Source organism: Polistes fuscatus, unplaced genomic scaffold, assembly GCF_010416935.1.
Source record: "Polistes fuscatus isolate 324 unplaced genomic scaffold, CU_Pfus_HIC Scaffold14, whole genome shotgun sequence".
NCBI lineage: Eukaryota > Metazoa > Arthropoda > Insecta > Hymenoptera > Vespidae > Polistes > Polistes fuscatus.
In genome coordinates, this window is record NW_025113042.1 from 144,563 (window position 1) to 167,428 (window position 22,866).

At 31.2% G+C, this 22,866-nt stretch overlaps 1 protein-coding gene and 2 long non-coding RNA genes across 3 annotated transcripts; 1 reads left to right on the forward strand and 2 right to left on the reverse strand.

The window, feature by feature from the left end:
* Window positions 1-5,001: 5,001 nt before the first annotated feature.
* LOC122514157 lies at window positions 5,002-6,217 on the reverse strand. Its single transcript, XR_006302969.1, has 2 exons — window positions 5,653-6,217; window positions 5,002-5,573 (listed from the first exon to the last, which is right to left on the reverse strand). It is a non-coding gene; the product is annotated as an uncharacterized LOC122514157 (long non-coding RNA).
* A 3,380-nt stretch (window positions 6,218-9,597) lies between these two features.
* Window positions 9,598-10,246, reverse strand: LOC122514195. The gene is made up of 2 exons (XR_006302996.1): window positions 10,163-10,246; window positions 9,598-9,799 (listed from the first exon to the last, which is right to left on the reverse strand). It is a non-coding gene; the product is annotated as an uncharacterized LOC122514195 (long non-coding RNA).
* Window positions 10,247-16,768: 6,522 nt separating this feature from the next.
* Window positions 16,769-21,972, forward strand: LOC122514328. The gene is made up of 3 exons (XM_043631057.1): window positions 16,769-17,534; window positions 18,671-18,849; window positions 20,167-21,972. The coding sequence occupies exons 1-3, from the start codon at window positions 17,439-17,441 to the stop codon at window positions 20,297-20,299; spliced, it is 408 nt and encodes a 135-aa protein (XP_043486992.1). The 5' UTR covers window positions 16,769-17,438; the 3' UTR covers window positions 20,300-21,972.
* Window positions 21,973-22,866: the final 894 nt, after the last annotated feature.

Here is a 22,866-nt window from a genome sequence, read left to right on the forward strand (position 1 = left end):
ACAGGGTGAAACAAAGTTCATAGGTAATTTTAAAAATCAATGACTTTCTTTAAAACTTTGTAAACTTGTAGTTTTACAACCTGAGCTGTTAATTGTACAATTTAAAAACTAAAATAAGCTTTAAAAGTCTCGAAAAATAGTAATTTATGTTTCAATTTATTTACATACTTTTGCCCACCTAACTTTTGGCTTACCCTGTGCATATATATATATAGATAACCCCAGAAGAACACGATTATTTGGTTCCGTGTTGTTTGAGACTAAAAAAAAGGATTCCATTTCAAGTGTAAAAATAAAAAAACGACGTTTAAAATTTTTTTTGGTTAAATATAAGACTAAAAATTATTATTCTTTGAATTCATATTGATAATAAACACTTCTAAAAAATTTTCTATTATATATTCAAATTAATTTTTTAATTAGTTTTGAAAATACGTTTTATTTTAAATTTATATTAATTATTTATATCAAAATTTATATTTATTTGATGTATATATACAGGATCTTTCTAATTCGACCACCTAAAATATCTAGTTTATTTCGTACGATAGAAAAAAATATTCTGTTCGAAGGCGCCGGTAAAGGGTCGACTTTTTTTCAAGGTCATTTCTTCGAGATATCAAAGTCATCGTACTTTTTTAAATAGAACTGTATATTTATATTAGTAGCTTATAAAAAACCGAATCCAATAATGTGCAATATGTTGACCTTCAAGTAATCTTTACCGAAAAAATTGTGAAAAGTTTGTCAGAAACTTCAGTACGTGCTCGGAGAACGGTAATGAAGAAACAAATGCAATCGACGTGTAAGACACTCATACAAGCAAAAAATTTTCTTATGTACTAGAGACAATATTTCACAATTGTCTCGATAAAGGTTATTTGAAGGTCAACATGTTGCACATTATTGGATTCGGTTTTTTTATAAGCTACAAGAATATTCTAATATAAATATACAGTTCCATTTAAAAAAGTACGATGATTTTGATATCTCGAAGAAATGACCTTGAAAAAAAGTCGACCCTTAATCGGCGCCTTCGAACAGAATATTTTTTCTATCGTACGAAATAAACTAGATATTTTAGGTGGTCGAGTTAGGCGAAAAACCCCGTATATAAAATATATATTTTATATTCTTTTTCAAAAGAATTACTTAAAAATAGTGTAGTTTGAAACTATGTAATTCGGGGAAGGGTATCCGTGTTCTTCGAAACTCGTATTTTTCAAGTACTGTGTTTTTCGAGGGTTATTTGTATATACTTTTTCTAGCTATAATATTATATATTTATGCAATCATAGATGAAAAGACCATCATCGAATTGAACTGTTCTAGAAGAACTAAATAGGAAGAAGCGAATACTACTATTATTGTTATTATTATTATTATTATTATTATTATTATCATTATTATTATCATTATTATTATTATTATTATTATTATTATTATTATTATTATTATTATTATTAATTATAATTTTCATAAATATATAATTATACTCGTTATGCTCTATTTTCCATAAAAAAGAACTTCGTACAATTTAAATAACGAAGAGATGTTGACATTAAGAATATTATTACCGTCATTATTTCTATTATTATTGATTATTTCTGTTTCTTTTTTTGTGATCAATCTGTATCGATGTAATATAAAACGATACAAGATTAACTCTCTAACGTACCTGCGTTCGTGTTTAGTTTTAAATTAATTTCTCGTTTCGAAATAATATTAATACAAAAAAACGAACAAACAGGAAGTTATGTATTAAGAATGTGAGAGAGAGAGAAAGAGAGAGAGAGAATGCGTTTAAGCAATGCATAAAAATAATGCATCATCTGCAAACTAAGGATATACATAAAGTGTTTCTTTTTTTTCCTTCTTTTTTCGTATGTATGGAGATTCCAATTGTAAGTGGCAGGCACCACTTTCCTTCGAGCTTCGATATAATACTATATATGTATGTACATATATAGTATCATATAAGCAAATCGTGATTTTGTTTTCATCGCATAAAAATCTTATAATGTGTTTTGCAATCAACTACCCCGGCCCATTTCCCGCCATCATATATAGTAATAGTTGATATACTCGATCAGTAAAAATGATGAAATGATTCCTTATGTGTGTATGTGTATGTATATATACGTATATATATATATACAGTATATAAAAGATGAATGGATTTATTCCTTTTCTTTTCTTTTCTTTTCTTTTTTTTTTTTTTCTTTTGTAATATAATTTTTTTTTTAAATTTCGTTAATGCAATATTTTGTGTTTTTCCTTCTCTTCTTCTGATTGTTTAATTAGACGTGCAATCTTATTAATAATTATATACTATCTCTGTTATGAATTTACATGAATGAAACACGAATATAAAATATATAAAGTATGGTGAATAGTACACGGTGCTATATATTACATTTTTCTAATTTCATCTTATAGTAGATGACATATAAAAATAATACACATGTTATTAGTTAAAAAGAATATTCTATTTCTTTTCTTTTCTTTTTTTTTTTGGTTTTGTTTAAATTGTATCTCGATCTGCCTGAAATCATAGAATCTTATAATTAACTCGATCGTTATATGAATCATTCATAGACCAAATCAATTAACTCTACTTTTTGAATTTTTTCAAATTACAATTTTTAATTATCTTCATTTTAATACTTAACTTTTTATATTTAAAATTAATTTGCTTAATAATTAAGCTTACCACTATTAAATGAAAAGAATTTTTATGATCGTCCAATAATAAATGATTCGGCATTATTGCTTTATCAATTTTCTCTAATTTTTGTTTTGTGGAGTTTATCGATTAGGCGAATGAGTGGCTCATATATCATCCATCTAATTTCTCTATCACTCGTACGAACAATCTTTGCATATCAAGAAAGTCTGTAAGATTTGCAAAAGTTCTTACAGATAAGTAAGATAAAAAAAGAATAGATAAAAAACAGGAAATTACATAAATATACGTAGTAAACATTTTGATACGAATATAAACATTGTTGTTAGAACGAACATTTCGAGAGGTAATAGAATTGTCGCTAAAATTTTAAAACATTTAGAATATATGTATTTAATGGTCATTTTTAATTTAACGAATGCAATTTGACGATCAACAAACAAAAATAATTGTAATGCTTAATCTAGGCTTCGTCGTTTGGGAAAAAAAAGAAAAAAGAAAAGAAATAACCGATACACACAATGAACTTTTTAAATTTTATTAAAAAAAACCATTGATAATTGTCACGTTTAACATTTAAATAATTCAAAACATACGTTTTGACCAATTAGAAAATTAAAAAAGTATATACCTACTGTATGCGTAAAAATGAACCAATCGATCAATCGAGCAACTAATTAAATTAATTAATTAATAATGAAAGTAACATTTCTCTATTGTGAAAAACAAAAACCGTATCTCTGTTTTATTTTTATCATAATATTATGTAAACTTGTACATATATGCACATACATGCATGCAAGTAACTACCAAAGTTCTTTAAATCTTTTTTTTGTTGTTGCAAAAACATTTCGTCGATCTCATCGTAATCATATATATTCAGCAGGTGATGATTAATTATTAATATCGGAAATAAAAGAGCGCATTTTTGTCTTGTACGTGACCACTGTATGATTGATTTTAGAGAATAAGAAAAAGAATGATTAATATTTATTTATATTATATATTATGCGTATCCAATGTGTTGTCGAAGGGAAAAGAAATGAAAGAAAAAAGATGTATTAAAAAATAAAAGAAAAAAACATACATACACACCGCATACAAAACATAAAGAAAAATAAAGCGAAAAAGAGATAGTCTCATGTTATAGAATATAATTATGAAATAATTAATATAAATCAAATTCTCACACGATCTATATAGCTGAGCCTAATAGTATAATTATGTGTATAAACGTGAATACGCCATTTGCACGAATACGTAAACAAATATATATACATATAAGAAATTATATTATAGTTCCCCGCAAGAGAAAAGAAAAAGAAATAATAAAAATGAGAATAATCGACTTGGAATGTTCGCGTGCTTTTTGTGTAAAAGTCATCATGTGTTATATATGTAATCCGAAATTGTATACTGTTTCCCAAACGAAATTGTTATCTATGGATTATACTACTTTTATCATATCATTGTTGTGAATAGATTATTGTTATAAAGAAATTGTTGCATTATTGACCTCATATTCAGTCACATTTATATATCCTTTTATATGCCAATAAATCTAGATAAAAATATATGACATATATATATTTTTTATATACTTATAATGAAAGATATATTAAAAACAATTCTTATTTCTTTGAGCATTATTCGAAACAATATTTATTATTATTCTATATTACTAACTCAGATCTCTTAAAAAAATATGTGAAAAAAATAATTAATTAATTATTTATTTATTTGAAAAAGAAAAGTTCGTCGCTTATCGACAGTCGGTCGGTAAGACAAATGATTTCTTAAGAGTTTATCAAATCTTGAATAGATGTCATTTCAATGAATTTCTTTATATCTGTTATCTTACTTTTCATTATAAGAGATAATCATTAATTATTATTTATTATTACATAGATATTTATATTTCTAGTTTAGAAATGATGAATAATTTACTCTTGTTTAAACCTAAAATTAAACAATTATGCTAGTACAGGTAGAGCGGTTATTCTTATCGTTAGTTGTATATCAAAGAAACGTACAAATCTAGACCAGGAAAATCTAAAAAACGGAATCGAAGAAATAGATAATTTAATGATAAAACTTGCAAAGATAAAGAGATAGATAGAGAGATAAGAATTTAAAAGAAATTTAAATATATTTAAATATATAATATGAAATTTAAATATATATTTATACATTAATTAAAAATATATAAATGTTCATTGATATATTCAGTTTCTCCCTCTTTTTCTTTCATTCTTTCTTTCTTACCTTCTTTTTTAATGATTTTTCTTGTTCTCTCGTTTCTTCTTTTTCAACTCTTCTCGTTTTCTTTCTATTATTATTATTAGTCTTGAGGGGGGTTTGTCGGTCGTACTTAGTCGTCGTCGTCATCAGTATCGTCTGCTCCCGGTCATCTTCAATCTTTGAGGCGCCGGCGTCTTTGACTGTAAAATGTGAATAAATACACGTAAATTCAAGTCAAATAGTAAGCGAATCCGGTCCACGCGATCAAACTGCCTTCGGCGTTTATTTTATGAGTATGTGTTTATATACATGCAGGTATTATACTTACATGACTGTACGTACATATACATAGATATAAATCACACGGTTATATAGGTAAACCGGTTATATACGTACATATGTTGTGGGTGTATATATATATATATTTTGTATACATCACAACACGTCATCCTAAATTTCATGTTTTTGAACTTCAAATAAACCTGGCGCCGTCTCCGACCAAACTCTTTCTACTTTCGGAGACTCAATCGTGTCTCTATACCATATCGTCACCCTTTCAACCATTATAGCGATAATTATTAGTCTGGCATGGGAAACAAATGAAATCTCTTCTCCGAATATCGGGTATTAATACTACAACTATCACCTACGAAATTTCTCCAAATTTATGATTTTACAAATTTATTTTCTTTTACAATTAGTATAATCGTCATTATTCAACTTACGGACGTTGGTATATTCATCTGAGAAATCTGTTCGGCATGAAAACAACGCTAATTACATCAATGTTTGCCAATAGTGATTTTTAAAACGATGCTGTTTATCATAACTTCATAGGAAAAAATTAAAAACTAAAAGCTTTTCCATTGAGTTCTTACATGTTATCAATAGTTCAGTTATCAATAGTAATCAAGAACATGTTATCAATAGTTCGTCAGGAAAATTTAGAACGCTTCGCAGATAGTTTTATTACCACGGAGGTGACATCGTCGTCGTATTGCAAGCTGGCGACTAAACATTCAAAGACCTATCGCCCGCCAAGAGAGAGAGAGAGAGAGAGACACGTAGGCCGATTTTATAAATATTTCTGTTGGAAAAGGGTTCTATTCGGGGAAGGACTCTTTTCAATCGATCGATTTTACCGGAAAAGAAAGAACAATGTGTGTCTAAATATAATAATATTGAATAAGGAAGCATCGTGAGAATTGTACGTTGTCGATAGTTCGGCAGAGGCACGTGGCTTTAGTTGGGCCTATCGGCGCGTGTACAACTCGGTCAGCGTGCGCGTGATGTTCCGGTTCATCTTGCTAAACTACGCTACGCGTTTTCCAAGAAGCTAATCAAGCCGGGTTCATACGGATAGACACGCGAACGAAGCCTCCGTATATTGATTGTTTTGGAATTTTTATCGTTTCAACGAAGCACAATTGTTTTAACGACGAGTTCATCTATAAACGATCGACCATAACCGAGAACGCATAATATGTTTTCTTGCCAAAGTGATCCTCATTTGAAAAAGGGACGAAAACACAAATATACAGATCGAAATCTTTTCCATTTTATCCTGGGATAAAAAGAAAAAGATAAGGGAATCTGTCCCTAAGTGAGGATCGATGTATACGTGACAGTGATCACGTAGGTAGGAACTGGAGGAGCAGCCCAATGAAGAATTTCAACGCCCGGTTGGCATGCTCGACCGGCACTCACGTTAATGACGTCAGATAGGTTAGAAGAACGATTCAAACGAGGATTCTTAGAAGGAAGCCCATTCTCCTCCTTCCTCTATCGCAAATTGAGCCGAGTTTCTCGGAAGGGAGGGAAACTTTCTTCTTCTTCGTTATCCTTTAGCCCTTTTAACCGCAACCGAACCAAGTGCGCCGTGCTCAACCTCTCTCTCTCTCTCTTTTTCTCTCTTTCTGTCAGGTCAAGGAAACAGGTCAAAGGAGGAACACACGATATGTATCGTTTGACGTCATAGACATTCCCAACGATGCGATTGATACGATCCTACGTTCCATTGACGATTATAAGTGGACAAATATCGGCCATTTGCGTCGCATTCGCGATACACGTCAACGCTAATCTTTCTAATAGAATTCTAATCTTTCGAAATTCCTTATTTTTAAACGAACTATCTATTACCCTACCAAACAAATTTCAATTTTTATTTTTGTAATAAATATACAATGCCAACGCACCCTCATTAAATGTTAACTCCCCTAAGCATGAAATTCATAATTTCTATTATTTTCGAACGATCTACTAAAATGTAGGGGCACGTTAATGATTTTAAATGTATCAAAGCAACTGAGAAATAATAAATATGTAGATTTAACTAATCTTGAGTTGAAAAAATCATTGGAAAAATTAGTTTTTCCCTACGAAGTTACGGTAAACAGTATAATTTTAAAAATCACTATTAGCAAACATTGATGTAATTAGCGTTGTTTTCATGCCGAACAGATTTCTCCGTAATTTTTTACTTATTGTTAGATAAAAACTATATATTTCTAAAATATTATATTTGCGCGATAAAATTGAAATATCTAATTTTCGACGTAAAACTTTGGACCAAATTGTTCATAAAAAATGAAGTTTATTAGATAATAAAAACATTCTACGCACTTCGATAAATAATGGAACAATATAATATAAATTTTAATTGAATCGATATCATATTTGTGGTCATGAATTGTCCGGTAATTGAAAAAAATGTAGTTTTGAGATATAAGCGTTTAAAATTTCACATGTCCTATGAACGTAATTGCATGGGACTAGATAAGGGGATAGGTATTTCGAAACTTGTCACCTGTACGAAATTTGTTCCACTAAATTGGAATACCAGAAAAAGATTATTGATTTTTCGAAAATCTAAATTACTCAAAAACTTAACACGCTAGCACATTTTAAAAGTCAAATTCGGATTGTATGTGGAAAACAGCAATTGATATATAACACATCAAGTTTAGAATGGATGTTAACTAGCGTTATTATTACATTCGTATAATTGTTCTTTCTTTTGAGGTAAAAACCATAAATTGAAAAAGTAATCGTTCTCCGAAGAGAGAAACGCTTTCCGAGCAGAAATATTTATAAAATCGGCCAACGTGTCTCTCTCTCTTTTCGCGTCTGTCTGTTGGCGGGCGGCAGGTCTTTGAATGTTTAGTCGCGAGCTTGCGGTGAGAAGACGGCGATACCACCTCCGTGCTAATAAAACTGTCTACCAGTCGTTCTGGATTTTCGTGGAGACGACGCGTTCTCGCGAGACGGTCTAATGCCAACGGATACATAGGTTTCCCATAAGAGAATCATATTTTCGTCGGGTGGCGCCTCAAAGTTGACGACGGGACAGCTGTTCGAAGGAATCGCCCCCGAGAAACGGCGAACGCTTCATCTTCTTCTCTTTATCCCTCCTCCTTCTTACTATCTTTACTAAAAGATCTTCTTCTCTCTTTCCGAACCTCTTGATCGCACCCAGACGCGGTCTCTCCTCTCGTAGATTACAACGAGTGAGAGAGAGAGGGAGAAAAGTACGAGTACCCGCTAATATACAAAATATCAAATATAAATGTATCTTTCCATTCGATTTGATTTTTTTCTTACAATTAGTTAACGTTTCAACTATCGAACTCATTGATTAAAGTAACTATTACTTCATTAAATGTTTATTATTTTGTGCTTATTTTATGATCATTTTCATAACCATCATATTACGAGGTATACCTTGATATATCGAAATAATTGTATCGAGGGATTATGAATTGTTTAGGAGAAGAGAGTATCTTTAATTTCATCAAATTTACATTAAAATATCTAGAAATAATTTATTCAAAGATTTGTATTTTATATATGTTGTTTTAATTTAGTACCGATTTAATGCTTTGTTATTTGATGAAATTGAACATTTCCTCTTGTTCTAAAGATTCATTTAATTATTATCGAGATAGTTTGAACAATATTAAAATATTTTTAGATCAGATCTTTTCTGTAAGATAGAAGCAAACTTTTAATGTGACTCGGTTATCCACATGAAATAAGAGAAAGACAGCGAATCATTTGCGAATGATACGCAAATCAGACACACGGTTGGACTACCGTTTCTCTCGCGTGATGCCTGATTCACTTAGCGTCCTATATTTAGAGTCCTACAGCCCAACGACGATTCTTTTAAACCGTAAACAATGTCACATCAATGTCACAGCTCTACTAGCCTAAACACTATTACAACCAAATTTCTTTTCTCTCTGTTCGATTTTTTTCGTGATCCTTCGTTCCCGGTTTTGATGATCCATCCAATGCGCGTAGGAGCAACGCTTATATTCATTCGATCATTAACAAATTGTTCTTGCAAATAATTCATTAATATTCAAATACTTCTTATAAATAAATAAATATTTATCTGAACAAAAAAAAAAGAAAAGAAAACAAAAAAAATAATACTAACAAATATAAAAGAGGTGAATTAGAATCACGGCGAGTTAACACGTTTCTCGACGATACAGCGGCGGATCGAGTCAAGTGGGGACCCCAACGGTTAAAAATTTCGGGGACCTTAAATGTAAGTAAAAAAAAAAGTTATTAATGAAAAGAAATAGCAATGGGAAATATCATAGTGCTCTAATCGCCGGTATTTAAGGGGTTATATCCACTTGCGAGGCAGAAAAAACGCGTTTTTTTGTGAATTTTTTCCGACGAGGCATTTTATTTTATACATTAATTGAAAAAATGTACTTAAAGAGAATTTAATGTACTTTAACAATCAGCGGTTTATTTAAAAAAATATTGGATCCCCTAGCTCCTGTAGATGATCTGCGGAGAGACCTCCAAAAAAAAGTGCTTGGCGGTGTACAAGATATCTCTGGTCCAAATTATCTGAAAACCAAAAACCAAAAATATTTAGTTTTATAATAAATAAATACAGGTAATGATCGAAGGTCTAGTCAAAATTTTGATTTTTGACAAAATGGCGGCTGTTCAAAAAAAAATTCAGTTTTTCATGAAAATTTTTCACTTCAAAGTGGCTTAAAAAATCGAAATTATTGTCCAAAACCTTATTCCTTCGATCATTACCTGAAAAATATATCTGAGTAAGTCGTGTGAAAATTTCAAACCGATCGGTTTAGCGGTTTCGGAGAAATTTTGTACACCGACTCTGAAAACACGGTTTCGAGATAAACGCGTTTAAAGTTTCGGGAATGATTTACACTAAATTAAAAATTTTTTTTTTCAACTTACATCGTGTCATCTATTCCAGTACCATAAGAGGAACCCTCTACTTCGTCGTTTGCATCCAAAATGTTTAGTTGTTGTTGTCTACGAGCCACATTCTCCCCTCGCGCGTCGACCCTTGCGCTCTTGCGTCCGAAATTGAGATGCGCTCTGCGTCCTCTTTACTCACGAAGGAATGAGCATTGGGTCCAAGTGATAATCCCATAGCACTCATATAATAAAGAAGAGATGTTTTACCTTCATTAAAGACCCCGGCTGCAATGTTTGCTGCTATTTCCACAATTTTAGAGCCAGCTGGAATAATTTTTGGAGTTATTTTCCATATCAGCTGATTATAACTTTCATTATTGTTCTGGGTAAAACCACCAACGCATCGTTCCAATAATTTTTTGTTACTTAGATCTTCGTAAATTGGAAAAATAGCTGTTGCAACATCAGGTGGTAAGGCCTCATAATCAAACTGCTATCATCATATTCCACGGTTTTCGGATTAAAAACGTTCTTCCGTTTATTTCTTCGAGACAACTGTTCACTGGAAGTTCTACGAGTTTCTCTGCTAATTTTACGAGGCATTTTTTACTTTAATTAATTAAACTATACACACTGAGAAATACACAAACTGAGCAAAAACACAACTTGTCCACGTGGAAGATCACTTTTAACTGATGAGTTCACATATTTTTAACTTAAAATTCCTCAACATAGGTTTCACGTATAAACTAGACCTTTTGTATTATTATCTTAGGGTCCCAAACACAATATAAGTCGAGATCAAAAGTATAGCGGCTACCAGAAACAGCTGCTACTCCGGCTCGTGCTCCGCTTACTTTCGAACGCTCGGAGACGTTCTTACTAATACGCTCATATCTCCGAAACTAATTGTCGGATCGATTTGAAATTTTCAGAGAATATTCTTGAATATATTTACATTCAAAAAATGAAAAAAAAAAAAAAATTTTTTTTGAAAATCACAAGTGGATATAACCCCTTAAGCCACCTGCTTAATATGTTGTTCAATAATGCTTTTGAGAAGAAGGAAAGCGTTTGGTGGTTGGTTTATGTAAATAATGATTCGAATAGAATATATTTTATTAATGAAGTTAAATATTTATACTTTTAAAGGATGAATAGAATCAATTAGATGTAAAGCAATTTTGATAGCAATAAAGAATGATTAACCAATGAGGAGATAATCGTGCTGTAAGTGTTAATATAATTAAACGGTAAACTAAATCAATTTGAATCAGCAGATTGTATAATGTAGCAATAATTGCGTGTGATTATACCATAAATACCATGAAACATTAAATAAACTTATTAAAAAAAGATTTGTTTTCTCGAATCGTAATGAAAAGACATTTTGAAGAATTCAGGGACCCTTCGGGGCCCCACGCGGCTGCTCAATCCGCTTATCCCTTAATCCGCCAGTGAGGGAATTTCTGAAAATTATAGTAAAAAATAGCGAAATGAAAATTGGAGCCGCGAAATACCTAGACATTTAAAAATAAAGATTCGGTTAAGAATCTTTGAAGACTTTTCGAAATTCGAAAACGAATAGTAAGCTCTCTCTCCCGATTCGGTGTGTTCTTACGAACTTCTTGTCTTGAAATAGCATGAGACGGAGAGTGAGAATATAATAGAGGGGTAGGGGGTCGGTTTCAAAGTAAAACGAAAAAGGGAAAAGCTCGGGGTTGGGGGAAGTGAAACGAAATGAAGCGAAGGAAGAAGCATGAGAGAGTCTTATGACTGCCTCCCCTCTTCGAATTGCGTCATTTCTGTCTTTCTATCCTCTAAGAGAAGAGAGTTACGCGCTGCCTCGCGCGTATCTTTCTCTTTCTCTCTCATTTTCTCTCTCCCTCCCATTTATCGAGCAATGACACCGTTCTGTACTACATCTAACTCATTTCGTAAGAAACTTGTTTTTCGCGCAACACTCTCATTACGGACGGTTAACTGTCATAAATAAGAATAAAATAGGACTTTCTTTTCCTGGTTTGCTCGCCTTCAAGGGGTAATCCCACTATATCGATACTTTCTTTTTCCCCTTAAAATCTTCCTTAGGGTATTGAAACACTGTGAAAGAAGAACTTTCACGGTGGTAACAAGTTCCGAAATGCATATTTCAGATATACCTAATCCTATGCAGCCCATTCCAAAGTACGTGAAACTTTAAACGCTTATATTTCGAAACTACATTTTTTTTCAATTGCCAGACAACAATTGCACGAGCACAATTTATAATCGTATGTTATGATAATATGAAATTGAAATATCTCATTTTCGACGTAAAATTTCGGACGAGATGAAAAAAGAAGTTTGCTAGATAATAAACAAAATCCTACGCACCTCGATAGATGATCATCTTTTGTAAAACTGACGATGAGAAAATACCTATAGGTTATTTTTTCTAGATCTAAAATTGGTGGAGAAAAATCTGTCCGAGAACGAAACACTTGTTTTCGATGTAAAGTTCTCTTTACTAAACTGTGACGTTGCCATTTGATTACAACACGCGATAGAAAAATTGGTAAATTTTGTTGAAATGATTCTTTACAAATGAATTTACGATATTTCCAGACAAAATTCTCAAAAATAGGCTATTTTTCCGAGCGCTAGAGTGGCATTACCCCTTAAAAGAGAAAGAGCGAGAAAAACCGAAGCCGCAGCCAAAGCCGAAGCCGAAGCCGAAGAAAATGAAACATCTCGGATTATACTAGAGACGATGATTCAAGTTTGTTCGAATGCGTAGGCTGACTTATCGTCTAGTACTCTTGGCGACACCGATATTGCCGAATATTATTTGGCGATCCTTCAAATGATTACCCTCTTGCAGAGACACCGTTCTCTGCTCCCTTTCTTTTATTTTTGGAATTGGCCTGGAACCTCCCAAAAGTTCCTGCCTAAGCCAAAGGTCTTCTTAACTAAATCTCATACGATCAATTAAATTTATATTTTTTTTTCCACTCATTTTTTTTGATTTCCGAATCGTAAACAAGCGATACATTTAGCACTTTGAACATTCCGAAAAAGAAATTAATCTAACATAAGAACTAAGTAAACATATAAGACATAATTGTTGTTGTTAATACGAACTTTTGGCCCACTTATATATCTCGTTCAAACGAGAGAAAACTAATGATTGTTTATAATAAAAAAAAAGATTACAAGATCAGAGAAAATACAAAAAAAAAAAATAAGCAACGAAGAATCAAAGAGACTCTTTGAAGGAACAACGTGCACGTGCCTCTTGCGCGTTAAGCCATGCTAAGCATCAATAACGAACACGAACTTACTATTTATCTATTATATATTTTCTTCATATTTTCACCGTTACTAATATTATCGCTTAGCTCGTAAATATTAACTTGTATTTTTTTCACGCTTGCGCTATGACTTCCTGTTTTTCGTATTTCATCTTTAACATAGGAAATACATGATTGACGTTATTTTTACGTCATTTTATTGACCTCATTTAAGGCGCATATGTAAATATGATTTTGTCAATATTATTTAGAATAGATTCGGTATACAATAGAACCTGATATACGAGTGTTCCGCAAGAAGAGCAAAAAATATTGATTCGATAAACAAGCGATCGGTTTTGTCATTTGCCAAGCGTATTCGTACTAGTAAGTAAAGTGCGAATTAACTTGTTTCATTTTTATTTAGTATTTTGCATTTTATAACATTTTTAGGTGAATAAATAATTGCGAATGAATATTATAATGAAATTCACTTGAATATATAAATGTTTTGTATTGCAAGCACATTTCTGGAACGAATTATACCGGCAAATCAAAGTTCCACTGTAGTTGTCTATAGGAACAATATACAGCATATTCTCTAACGAGTGAAACAAAGTTCGAACACCTGTCAGATCGAATACGATACATGTTACGAGAGATTATTAGACCACTGACATTGATATACCGACAATCCTGATCTCTTATTACTACGCTTACTTAGTCCTACACTTACTTATCGGAATAAAATACGCATTAACGCGATCCCGATGATATCACGATTATTTATTATATTGGTTAGCGTCTACCAAAAGGAAAATTTCAAATTCTCAATGAAATATTATTGATCATCCGGGGAAGGGGGGGGAAAATAAAATACATTTAATTCTACTAATTAAATAGAGAAGAAGAGAGGAAAATGAGCTTATTTAATAATTAAAATCACGTGTATATAAATGAAATACGCCCACGCTAATACAACACTGATCGGCTAGAAAAACAAGTTTATAATACGTTGGTGCATCTTGTTAACTTCATTAATACGTGAAATCGATGATAAACTCATGATATGGTGAAAAGATAGTCGTCACGTTAAAGGATAGTTCGTTCTGTCTTGAAAGAGAAGCGTCGCGTCGATGCTTCGCTCCAATTGGTCGAGACCCGGCCGGGCCCCCATCGTGCCTTCGCGCATCCACTCGCTCATTCGTTTATCTGCCGATAACATGGCGATCGGCCGACACCTTGTTGACCTATCGCGTTCCACAATGATGACGATAACGATGATGACAAGCATCTAAATACTAACCAGAAAAATATTTTGTTTGTCCAACGTTTCAGATCCTTTTCTGCTCTCTCTTAATCGAGTCAAAACATCATCATCATCATTCTCTAGTTTCTCACGATATTATTGTTTTTCTTTTCGTTTATTTATTGGCTTTTAACCCAGTCAAATTAGAGATTTTAATCAATTCTCTTCTATATATATTTTATTTCCGAGAAAATGCTCAAACTTTGGTTATTATTGATCAACATTTCTATTGTTCAATCATTCTAATTGCTCATGGCACATTGTTATTCACATTTTATCTTTAAGATTAAGTAAGAAAAAAAAAAAGAAATATATAGAAATATGTAGAATTTTTTAATTAAATATCATTGGGATTAATATATACTTATACGTATTGATATATACCAGAATGAAATTTGTTTCGTCGAGGTCAACAATTAATTGGGATATTCATGACCGGGTGTCGTTGAGAAGAGGTAAATCTTGTGGGCAGTCTAACGAGACTTGAGTTTGCGTCATGCGTGAACTTGATGGTAGCTGATGCAATCTCCCTACGACTTAATACAGTGTCCTCTTTCTATTCTAAAACCGTATTAATCGAGTTCTCTTCGATTCGATTAAAGGACATGATGGCATTTGTTTTCATTTGCTAACGCGATGAAAATAAATTTGTGTATTGTGCGAACATCTTCGTAATGTTATTAATTTTCAATATTTATACATTATTCTCTGTTACATGATATAACATCTATTACATGTGTATACACATATATATAAAATCATAAATTTATATTCATTTATGTTAACTTTCTTTCTTATATGCGTGAAGAAGAAATAAAATATTACAAAATTGATATTGTTATAAAATAATCTTTCGCGTGAACTCTCGAACGCGAATGAACTCTTCAACTCTCCAATATCCTGATGCACGAAATTACGTCAATGACACAAGCAAACGCGCTTGAGATAATGCACGCATTGCCGCCTCTAGTATCCCGTTGAGAATGAAATCAGAGTCCGATACGCAAAAGGCGATGTTATGATACGTGGAAACGAATATGGTGCAATATAATCCGTTGAACAGCCGCATCTGACGGTTCTAGGTAATTTGATCGTTGTGTTCGTCCCGGGTATACGTGCATACGTGCATGCGAGCGTTTTTTCATGCATAAAAACCGTTTTTTATGCCACCAGCTTTCCCGTTAAATTAGAAATTATTTGTCGACCTATGGAAAAAAAAATCACGTACACATCAATCACCAACATTTTATTTAACGCGACTGCTTTTATATATTTCCGCTATATTTAAAATATGAAATTATTTTATTATATTATTCGAATATTTCTAACAACTCCCTCCTCCCGTACTTCCTCTTCCTCTCCCTTTCTCTCTCTCTCTTTGTTTCTAACGTAAAAAAAATTGTACAAGGTCGTTCTTAAAAAAAAACAAAAATTAACTTTGAATAAAAATAAAATATTAGAAATCTAACATCTTCGACGGACTTTGTCGATAATCTCGACATTAAAAAATACGAGCATTTAAGCAGAAAGCGTTAAAAAATTGTAACATTTTTAATTATTATATATATTTTATATTATATAACATTATTAAACTTAATAATAATATAAAAAACATCAAACTTTTATTCCATTAAATAACGACAAGTAAAAATTATTCGATAAACCAATAAAAATAATTGAAAAATATTTGGAAAATAATTCACGCGAAAACTTGTTTGCAAATGATTAAAATGTATATTCGTATAATAGAAAAAAAAAAGAAAAAAAAAAGAAAAAGAGGAAGAAAAAATAGATGCGTAGAAACGCGCCGCACGCACCTTCTGTCTCTCTCTCTCTCTCTCTCTCTCTCTCTTTCTCTCCCTCTCTCTCTCTCTCGCACGCACACTCAGTGTCACTTTCTTTCTCGTTGCTCGTCCCGTTCCTCCTCTGACAACTGGTACCGTCCTATCGCAATGGTCTTCTCTCCCACACCCTCCCCTTCCCTCTGAGTTCCCACTTTTCCCTCTTGTTCTTTCCCCACCACCACGTGGTAGAAGCGCTAGTCGAACGGCGCAACCTATATAAACTCCTGGTGCTTCGGAAGCATCCTCACTCTTTAACACGAAAGAACAGTCTATGTATAAATTTCCAACAGAGTCGCGGTATTCATAAAGAGAAAGAAACCGAGAGAAAGACAGAAAGAAAGAGAGAAAGAGAGAGAGAGAGAGAGAGAGAAGATAACGTACGCAACGCGATAAGAGTTTATAAAATTTGTTGGGGGAGTTTCATCGACACCCTAAAGAAGAAAGATAGAAATACATCGTTTTTGATCGATCCAACAAAATCCATATCCCCTTTTTCCTAATTTTCCTAAAGTTTGGATCAACGCGGACACAAATATTCTATTATCTTACACTTTTCCTATCTTCTTTCCTCATTTATTATAAACATCTTTCAATAATCCTTACACGTGTACAAGAAGATATTGTGGATTAAAACGCGCACAATACAAGGATCGTGCGTTCCCGCCAACGAACAAACATTTGTTTCCTCGTTTCGATCGAGGAACAGGAAGATATCGAAGATTGAAAGGAGACAAGAGAGAGAGAGAGAGAGAGAGAGAGAGAAAGAGAAATTCGTGATCGTCTAGGGACGATCGCGAAAGGACCCGGGACTACACAGTTTCGATATTCGAATTGGGTTTAAAGTTAAATTGTTTTGATCCGATCGGTCCTCTTCTGACAAAAAGAGAATGGAACACAAAGTTGTCATAGTCATCGTTACTCTCGTCATCACAATCATGTGGTACTCTACGGAAAGTGACAGCGCGGTAGTTAGATCATCCCAAGTAAGTACCATTTAATTTCATTTGAAAATAACAATGGATTAACAAATTGGTCCTATAATATAAATTTGTCAATCGTATTATATTCATAATATCGTCATTTATATTATAACATAATATCTAACAAATATTCATTCATATGAATTATTTTTGCTTGTGTAAACTTTGAACATGTATACATAAGTATAAGTAAAAGTATCAAACCGAAAACAACGAACGTGTAATTTTTATAACAAAATACTTCTACATCTAATATACCTTTTCACGTAACCTTTCAAGTATGCGTGCGTTTCACGAAATATTCGATTTAACAAAATAATTTAATATTCTTATTTGTATATCAAATATACACTCCTAATTGTTTTCTAAGTTTTCATATGAGGAGTGCATCGACACGGTACACATACACACAATCATATATTTACATATACATGTATATATATATAACGTCTTCGGAGGCGAACATACGCGCCTCTTTTCCAAGATTCGAGGTCGATGGCATTGACCCCGAACTGCGTCGTTAGGTTTTGACGCAATAAACGCCGAAAGATAATCGGACCGTACGGACGCGATTTTGCCAATTCGCTCTTTGATCTAACAAGTATCTCTCTGTGCGGCACATTTTTATGTTATATATACGTATATATATATGTATACATGTAAATGGGACTCGTATACGTTTCTTTCGCGTAGGGTTGCGATTTCATGCTTTTTTGTCGCATTTTTCTTTTTTTTTTTTTTTTTTTTCTTTTTTTTTTTATTTAAGCACGTCCCATTCGTGAACGCAGTTGCAAAATAGATCTCTACATCATCGTAATATAAATTAATGGGCTTGATAAATCATCGATTCTAATCCGTTTAACGCGCATTTATTCTAAATTGACTTAAATTCTTTCACCGTGTATAGTCAATTTTCTTGTTTAATTCGTCGAATATGAATTATTCTATTTAGAAATTCGTATTAAATGAAAAAATGTGTTCCTTTTCTTTACTTTATATATATATATATTGTTATTTTTGAATATTTTTCATATCGGTGCATTAATTGGTGTATTAATATGAGAAAAAAAAAAAAGAAAAAAATGAAAACGTTGTTTAATTTATTCATTAATGATAAATGTCTTTTTCTCTTTGTATAGGAATTTTCCGAAGCATTGGAAGAAATGCTACGAAGTACGGTAATTAACAAGGTCAGAGATTTACGCTCGACTGATCTTGAAGAACGAAACGGGACACGACATATTTGTCAAGGCAATCCTTGCGGATGGGCGATCTATACTAAGTTCACCCGCCGTTTCGAATATTTCATGAGAAATACGTAAGTTATCCTTCCTTTGCTTTATCGTTTATTTATTGTTATCAAATATTCAATATCTACATATAAATATAAGCATTTAAAAAAAAGAACTACTAAAATTTTCAAAAATTCATATCGTAAAATCTTGATAACAACAAAATTCTACAAAAATCGTACAGATCTTTTTCACAAAGTACAAAAAGATAATTAAATTTAAGCCAAATAACAAATGTCCATTTTCACAGTAGGTTGAGTTGGCATCAAATACCAAATGCCCTATATGGAGGGCAGATTCTTATTTTTTTTTTGTAATTTTGAAAATTTTTTACTATCTGCCCAAGTTCGGAACAACTTCAAAAATCTTTAAATTTATCAAAACTTTTTAAAGAATATTAAAAAAAAAAAAAAAATAGACGGATATAAACAATTTAAAAAAAAAGGTTTTAGTCTGAAACTAAAAAAGAACTTGTAAATAAGTTTTTGATAATTTGTTGCGTGGAAATATTCATTGAAAAACACAAATTGAAAAAAATTGTCAAATTGATTCATTTTTAAAATAGTTATAAGCATTTAAAAAACAGCTACTAAAATTTTCAAAAATTCATATCTCTTGAGCGGTTGTATAAAAAAGTTGGAAAAATATCATAGAGCTCTTTTTCACGGAGTACAATTTGTGAAATCAGTAAAATTTGAATCAAATTAAAATATCTATTCTGACAGTAATTTGAGTTAGTATGAAATGTCCCATATATATATATATATATATCTGTTAATACGTTAATCGACATATTGAAAATTCGAAATCTATCTTGCCGAAAGTAATAATATAGATGAAACAATGCCGACAAAGAAAATTACGAGTCGACTAATTTAGACAGTAGTTAAATCTAACAGGGCCAATGATCCTTGACATTTCGTAGTATTCAAAGTCGTATATATTCTTTAACCTGTCTTTTTGTATATATAGGAAAAGTGACATGATTTTCCTCGAGTCTACCTTTCGAGATCTAACAATTTATTATTAAACTCATGAAATTTCAAAATCTTAATAATTTAGATTCTATCTATAGTTTTTAAACATAAGTCATCGAGTCCATTGTGATTATTTTCATCTAAAATCCTGTAAGGAACTTTGATAAGGCAACCTTTCGTTAAAGCAAGTTTTTAGATAAATGAAAAAACAATTTGTTTGTAGCATTGATAATATAACAATATTATCGTATATCCAAATTGATCGTAGACAATAAAGACCTTCCTTTTATTTATTTAACAAATAATAGATATCTAATAAGAAGAAAATATTAGAATCGATTTATTTTTCTTATTTGTTTTTCTTAGATGCGAGTGTCCAGATTATTCGTACAAGTGCGTACATACGGAGGACGATTTATCCGTAAGTGCATACGTATATCGATGTCGTCAAAATACGACGTCGAACGATACCGAGGCACCGCCAGAAGACACGAATTAAAAACAGAGACTCTTCTTTTTTTTAATCTAAAGCGCGCCAAAAAACAATATCACACACACGCACACACATTTAGAAATTTAAACGATGATTATCCCACCGTCGAGAAAAGTCCTTTAGTCGAGCATTTTTGCATTCATTTTAAACGAGACGTTCCAAACGATTTAACGACGAACGCAAGGAAAAAGAAACAAACGAATCTACCGTCTTCCATTTATCTTTGACAATCTTTATTCGAAATTCGTACCATTTAATTTCAATGAAACTCTTAACGTCAGCCATCTTAACGACGCCATGTTGCTTTCCATTTTTCAAATATAGAAAGATCATCGATCGAATAGACAGTATCGTTTCTTTTAAATAGCTAGCATAAACAACAAAAGAAAAATATCTCTCATTCGATTAAATTTATAAGATCCCTTAAAACCTTCCTTCCTTAGTCGGTTTTCAGCACGTCCCATTTATATATGTGTTTTATCGTTGAAGTGTATAATTCAATTAATTCATGAAAAACTTATGTCTTATACGAAATAACTAAAGAGTTTTAGAGAAAAAATATCAAAAGAATTTTATTATACGCAAATTAATTGTTTTTATGAAATAACTAGGTAACATGTGAATTCACGAGAGACGAGTAGTTTAAGTATTAAATTAAAATTTGATTTTTTAAAGTTTGCTTTTCTTTCTACAACAATGCTCGTAATTATCCGTTCTTATCTATTCCTGTACTTCGAAAATCGATGTTCTGTTAGTCACGTTGTTCTATTAAATCTAATTTACGGATTCAATTTCTATTTCATACTTTCGCCACTCGCCTTTTGTGAATTCTTATATCACCTAGTCAGACTGTGTAATTCTGCCCTATTTCATACTTTAGCAAGTAAGTATAGTTATTTCATTGTTAATCTGGTTATTTCATGAATTAACAAATTTCACGTTTTGACGGTAGCATATGTATGTAGAATTATATTTGTAGTTTAGAAATATAGTTTCGTAATAAAAGTTTGCTCGTAATAATTTACGAACGCTTTCCAAGTGTTACATCGAAATAATTGTTAAAATATTTGTATAAAAAGGAAAAAGAAACGAAAGGAGAATGGTAGACGTGATATAAGTTACGCGTTTATATTTTATGTAATTGCAAATATGGCAACTTTTGCAAATGCATTTATGCAAAACGTAATGCACAAAGTAGTGGACACACCGATTATATTCATAATTAAGAATTAATATTCTTATTCTCAAATATTTACACACAATTTACAATAATTGTTAATTACGATTTACCTAAAATTTAACACATTCTAATATTATATTATAAGATTAACTTTTAACGTACTACCAATTTTCTTTCTTACTCTTTTTTCTTCTTTTCTCTAATTAAAAATAAAACGACGCGCGAATCCTTTCCAAAGCTAATAAATAACATTGTACTTAATGGAAATGGAATATCGTCTTTAAAAAATAACCATAATATTTAATGTGTATTCATATTAAAAGAACCCTCGAATAACTTGTTATTTCATGTAAAAGAAAGCAAAAACTTCGTAAAATAATACGAGCTATCAACGTTTTTCTATATCTTAGTTATAATTAATTCAAATGATTAAGAGATATTAAGGTATATGTAAACAAATATCTTTAGCCTCCTATAAATTAAACATAAACAACAAAAAGAAAAAAGTAAATAGTTAAAAAAAACAATGTTTACTTTATCGCGAAATCGATTTACTATATGTACATACATATATAATATATAATAAAGTAAAAATGTAGTAGAGAAAACAAATTTGGAAGAAACGAAAGAAAAAATATTTTGTATATTTCATTATTATGATGCTGCAATATTCTCGGAAAAAAGGAAAATAGTCATCATTAATTAACGGAGGCTTTAATTAAACGTATTCGTAATGCAGTATTTTAAGTATCATTTGTACTCCTTTTGTGAATCGATGTATATATTGATCTTATCATTCACATATTTTTTCAGATACGAAGATTTTCATATGTATGTATAACACCATATATGTTAAAATTGATTTAGAAAATAAATAGAAATGATTTATGTAATACAGTGTTATTTACTGATTAATGCAATCATTACTCATCATGTTGATAAAATTATCTTTTTTTTAAATGTCTAATTTATGTCTCCAACGTGTATTTAATTCTCTTCAAATTTTTATTCCTATCCACTGAAACGAATTTTATTAAACGCACTTTAATTGAGTTATTGCAATAGAAAATTTTAAAAATTATTTTATCATGGAATATTTATGTTATTGTGTAAATTAAGTCAATAAAGTATATATGAATGAATATTTAACAAGAGCTGGACATAGTTATTATTATATAAAAAAAAAAAAGAGAAAAAAAACAATATTATACATAAACACAGATAATGCATTAATTATATTTGTGCAGAATATAATAATTTATAATCGGGTTTAACATATTAAATACAATGTGATAGATTTGTTTTTTAATATTAATGATTTATTATTAATATTAATAATGATTTGTGCAAAATATATCAACATTAAATTATCTTGAGTAGTAAAATTGCCTGT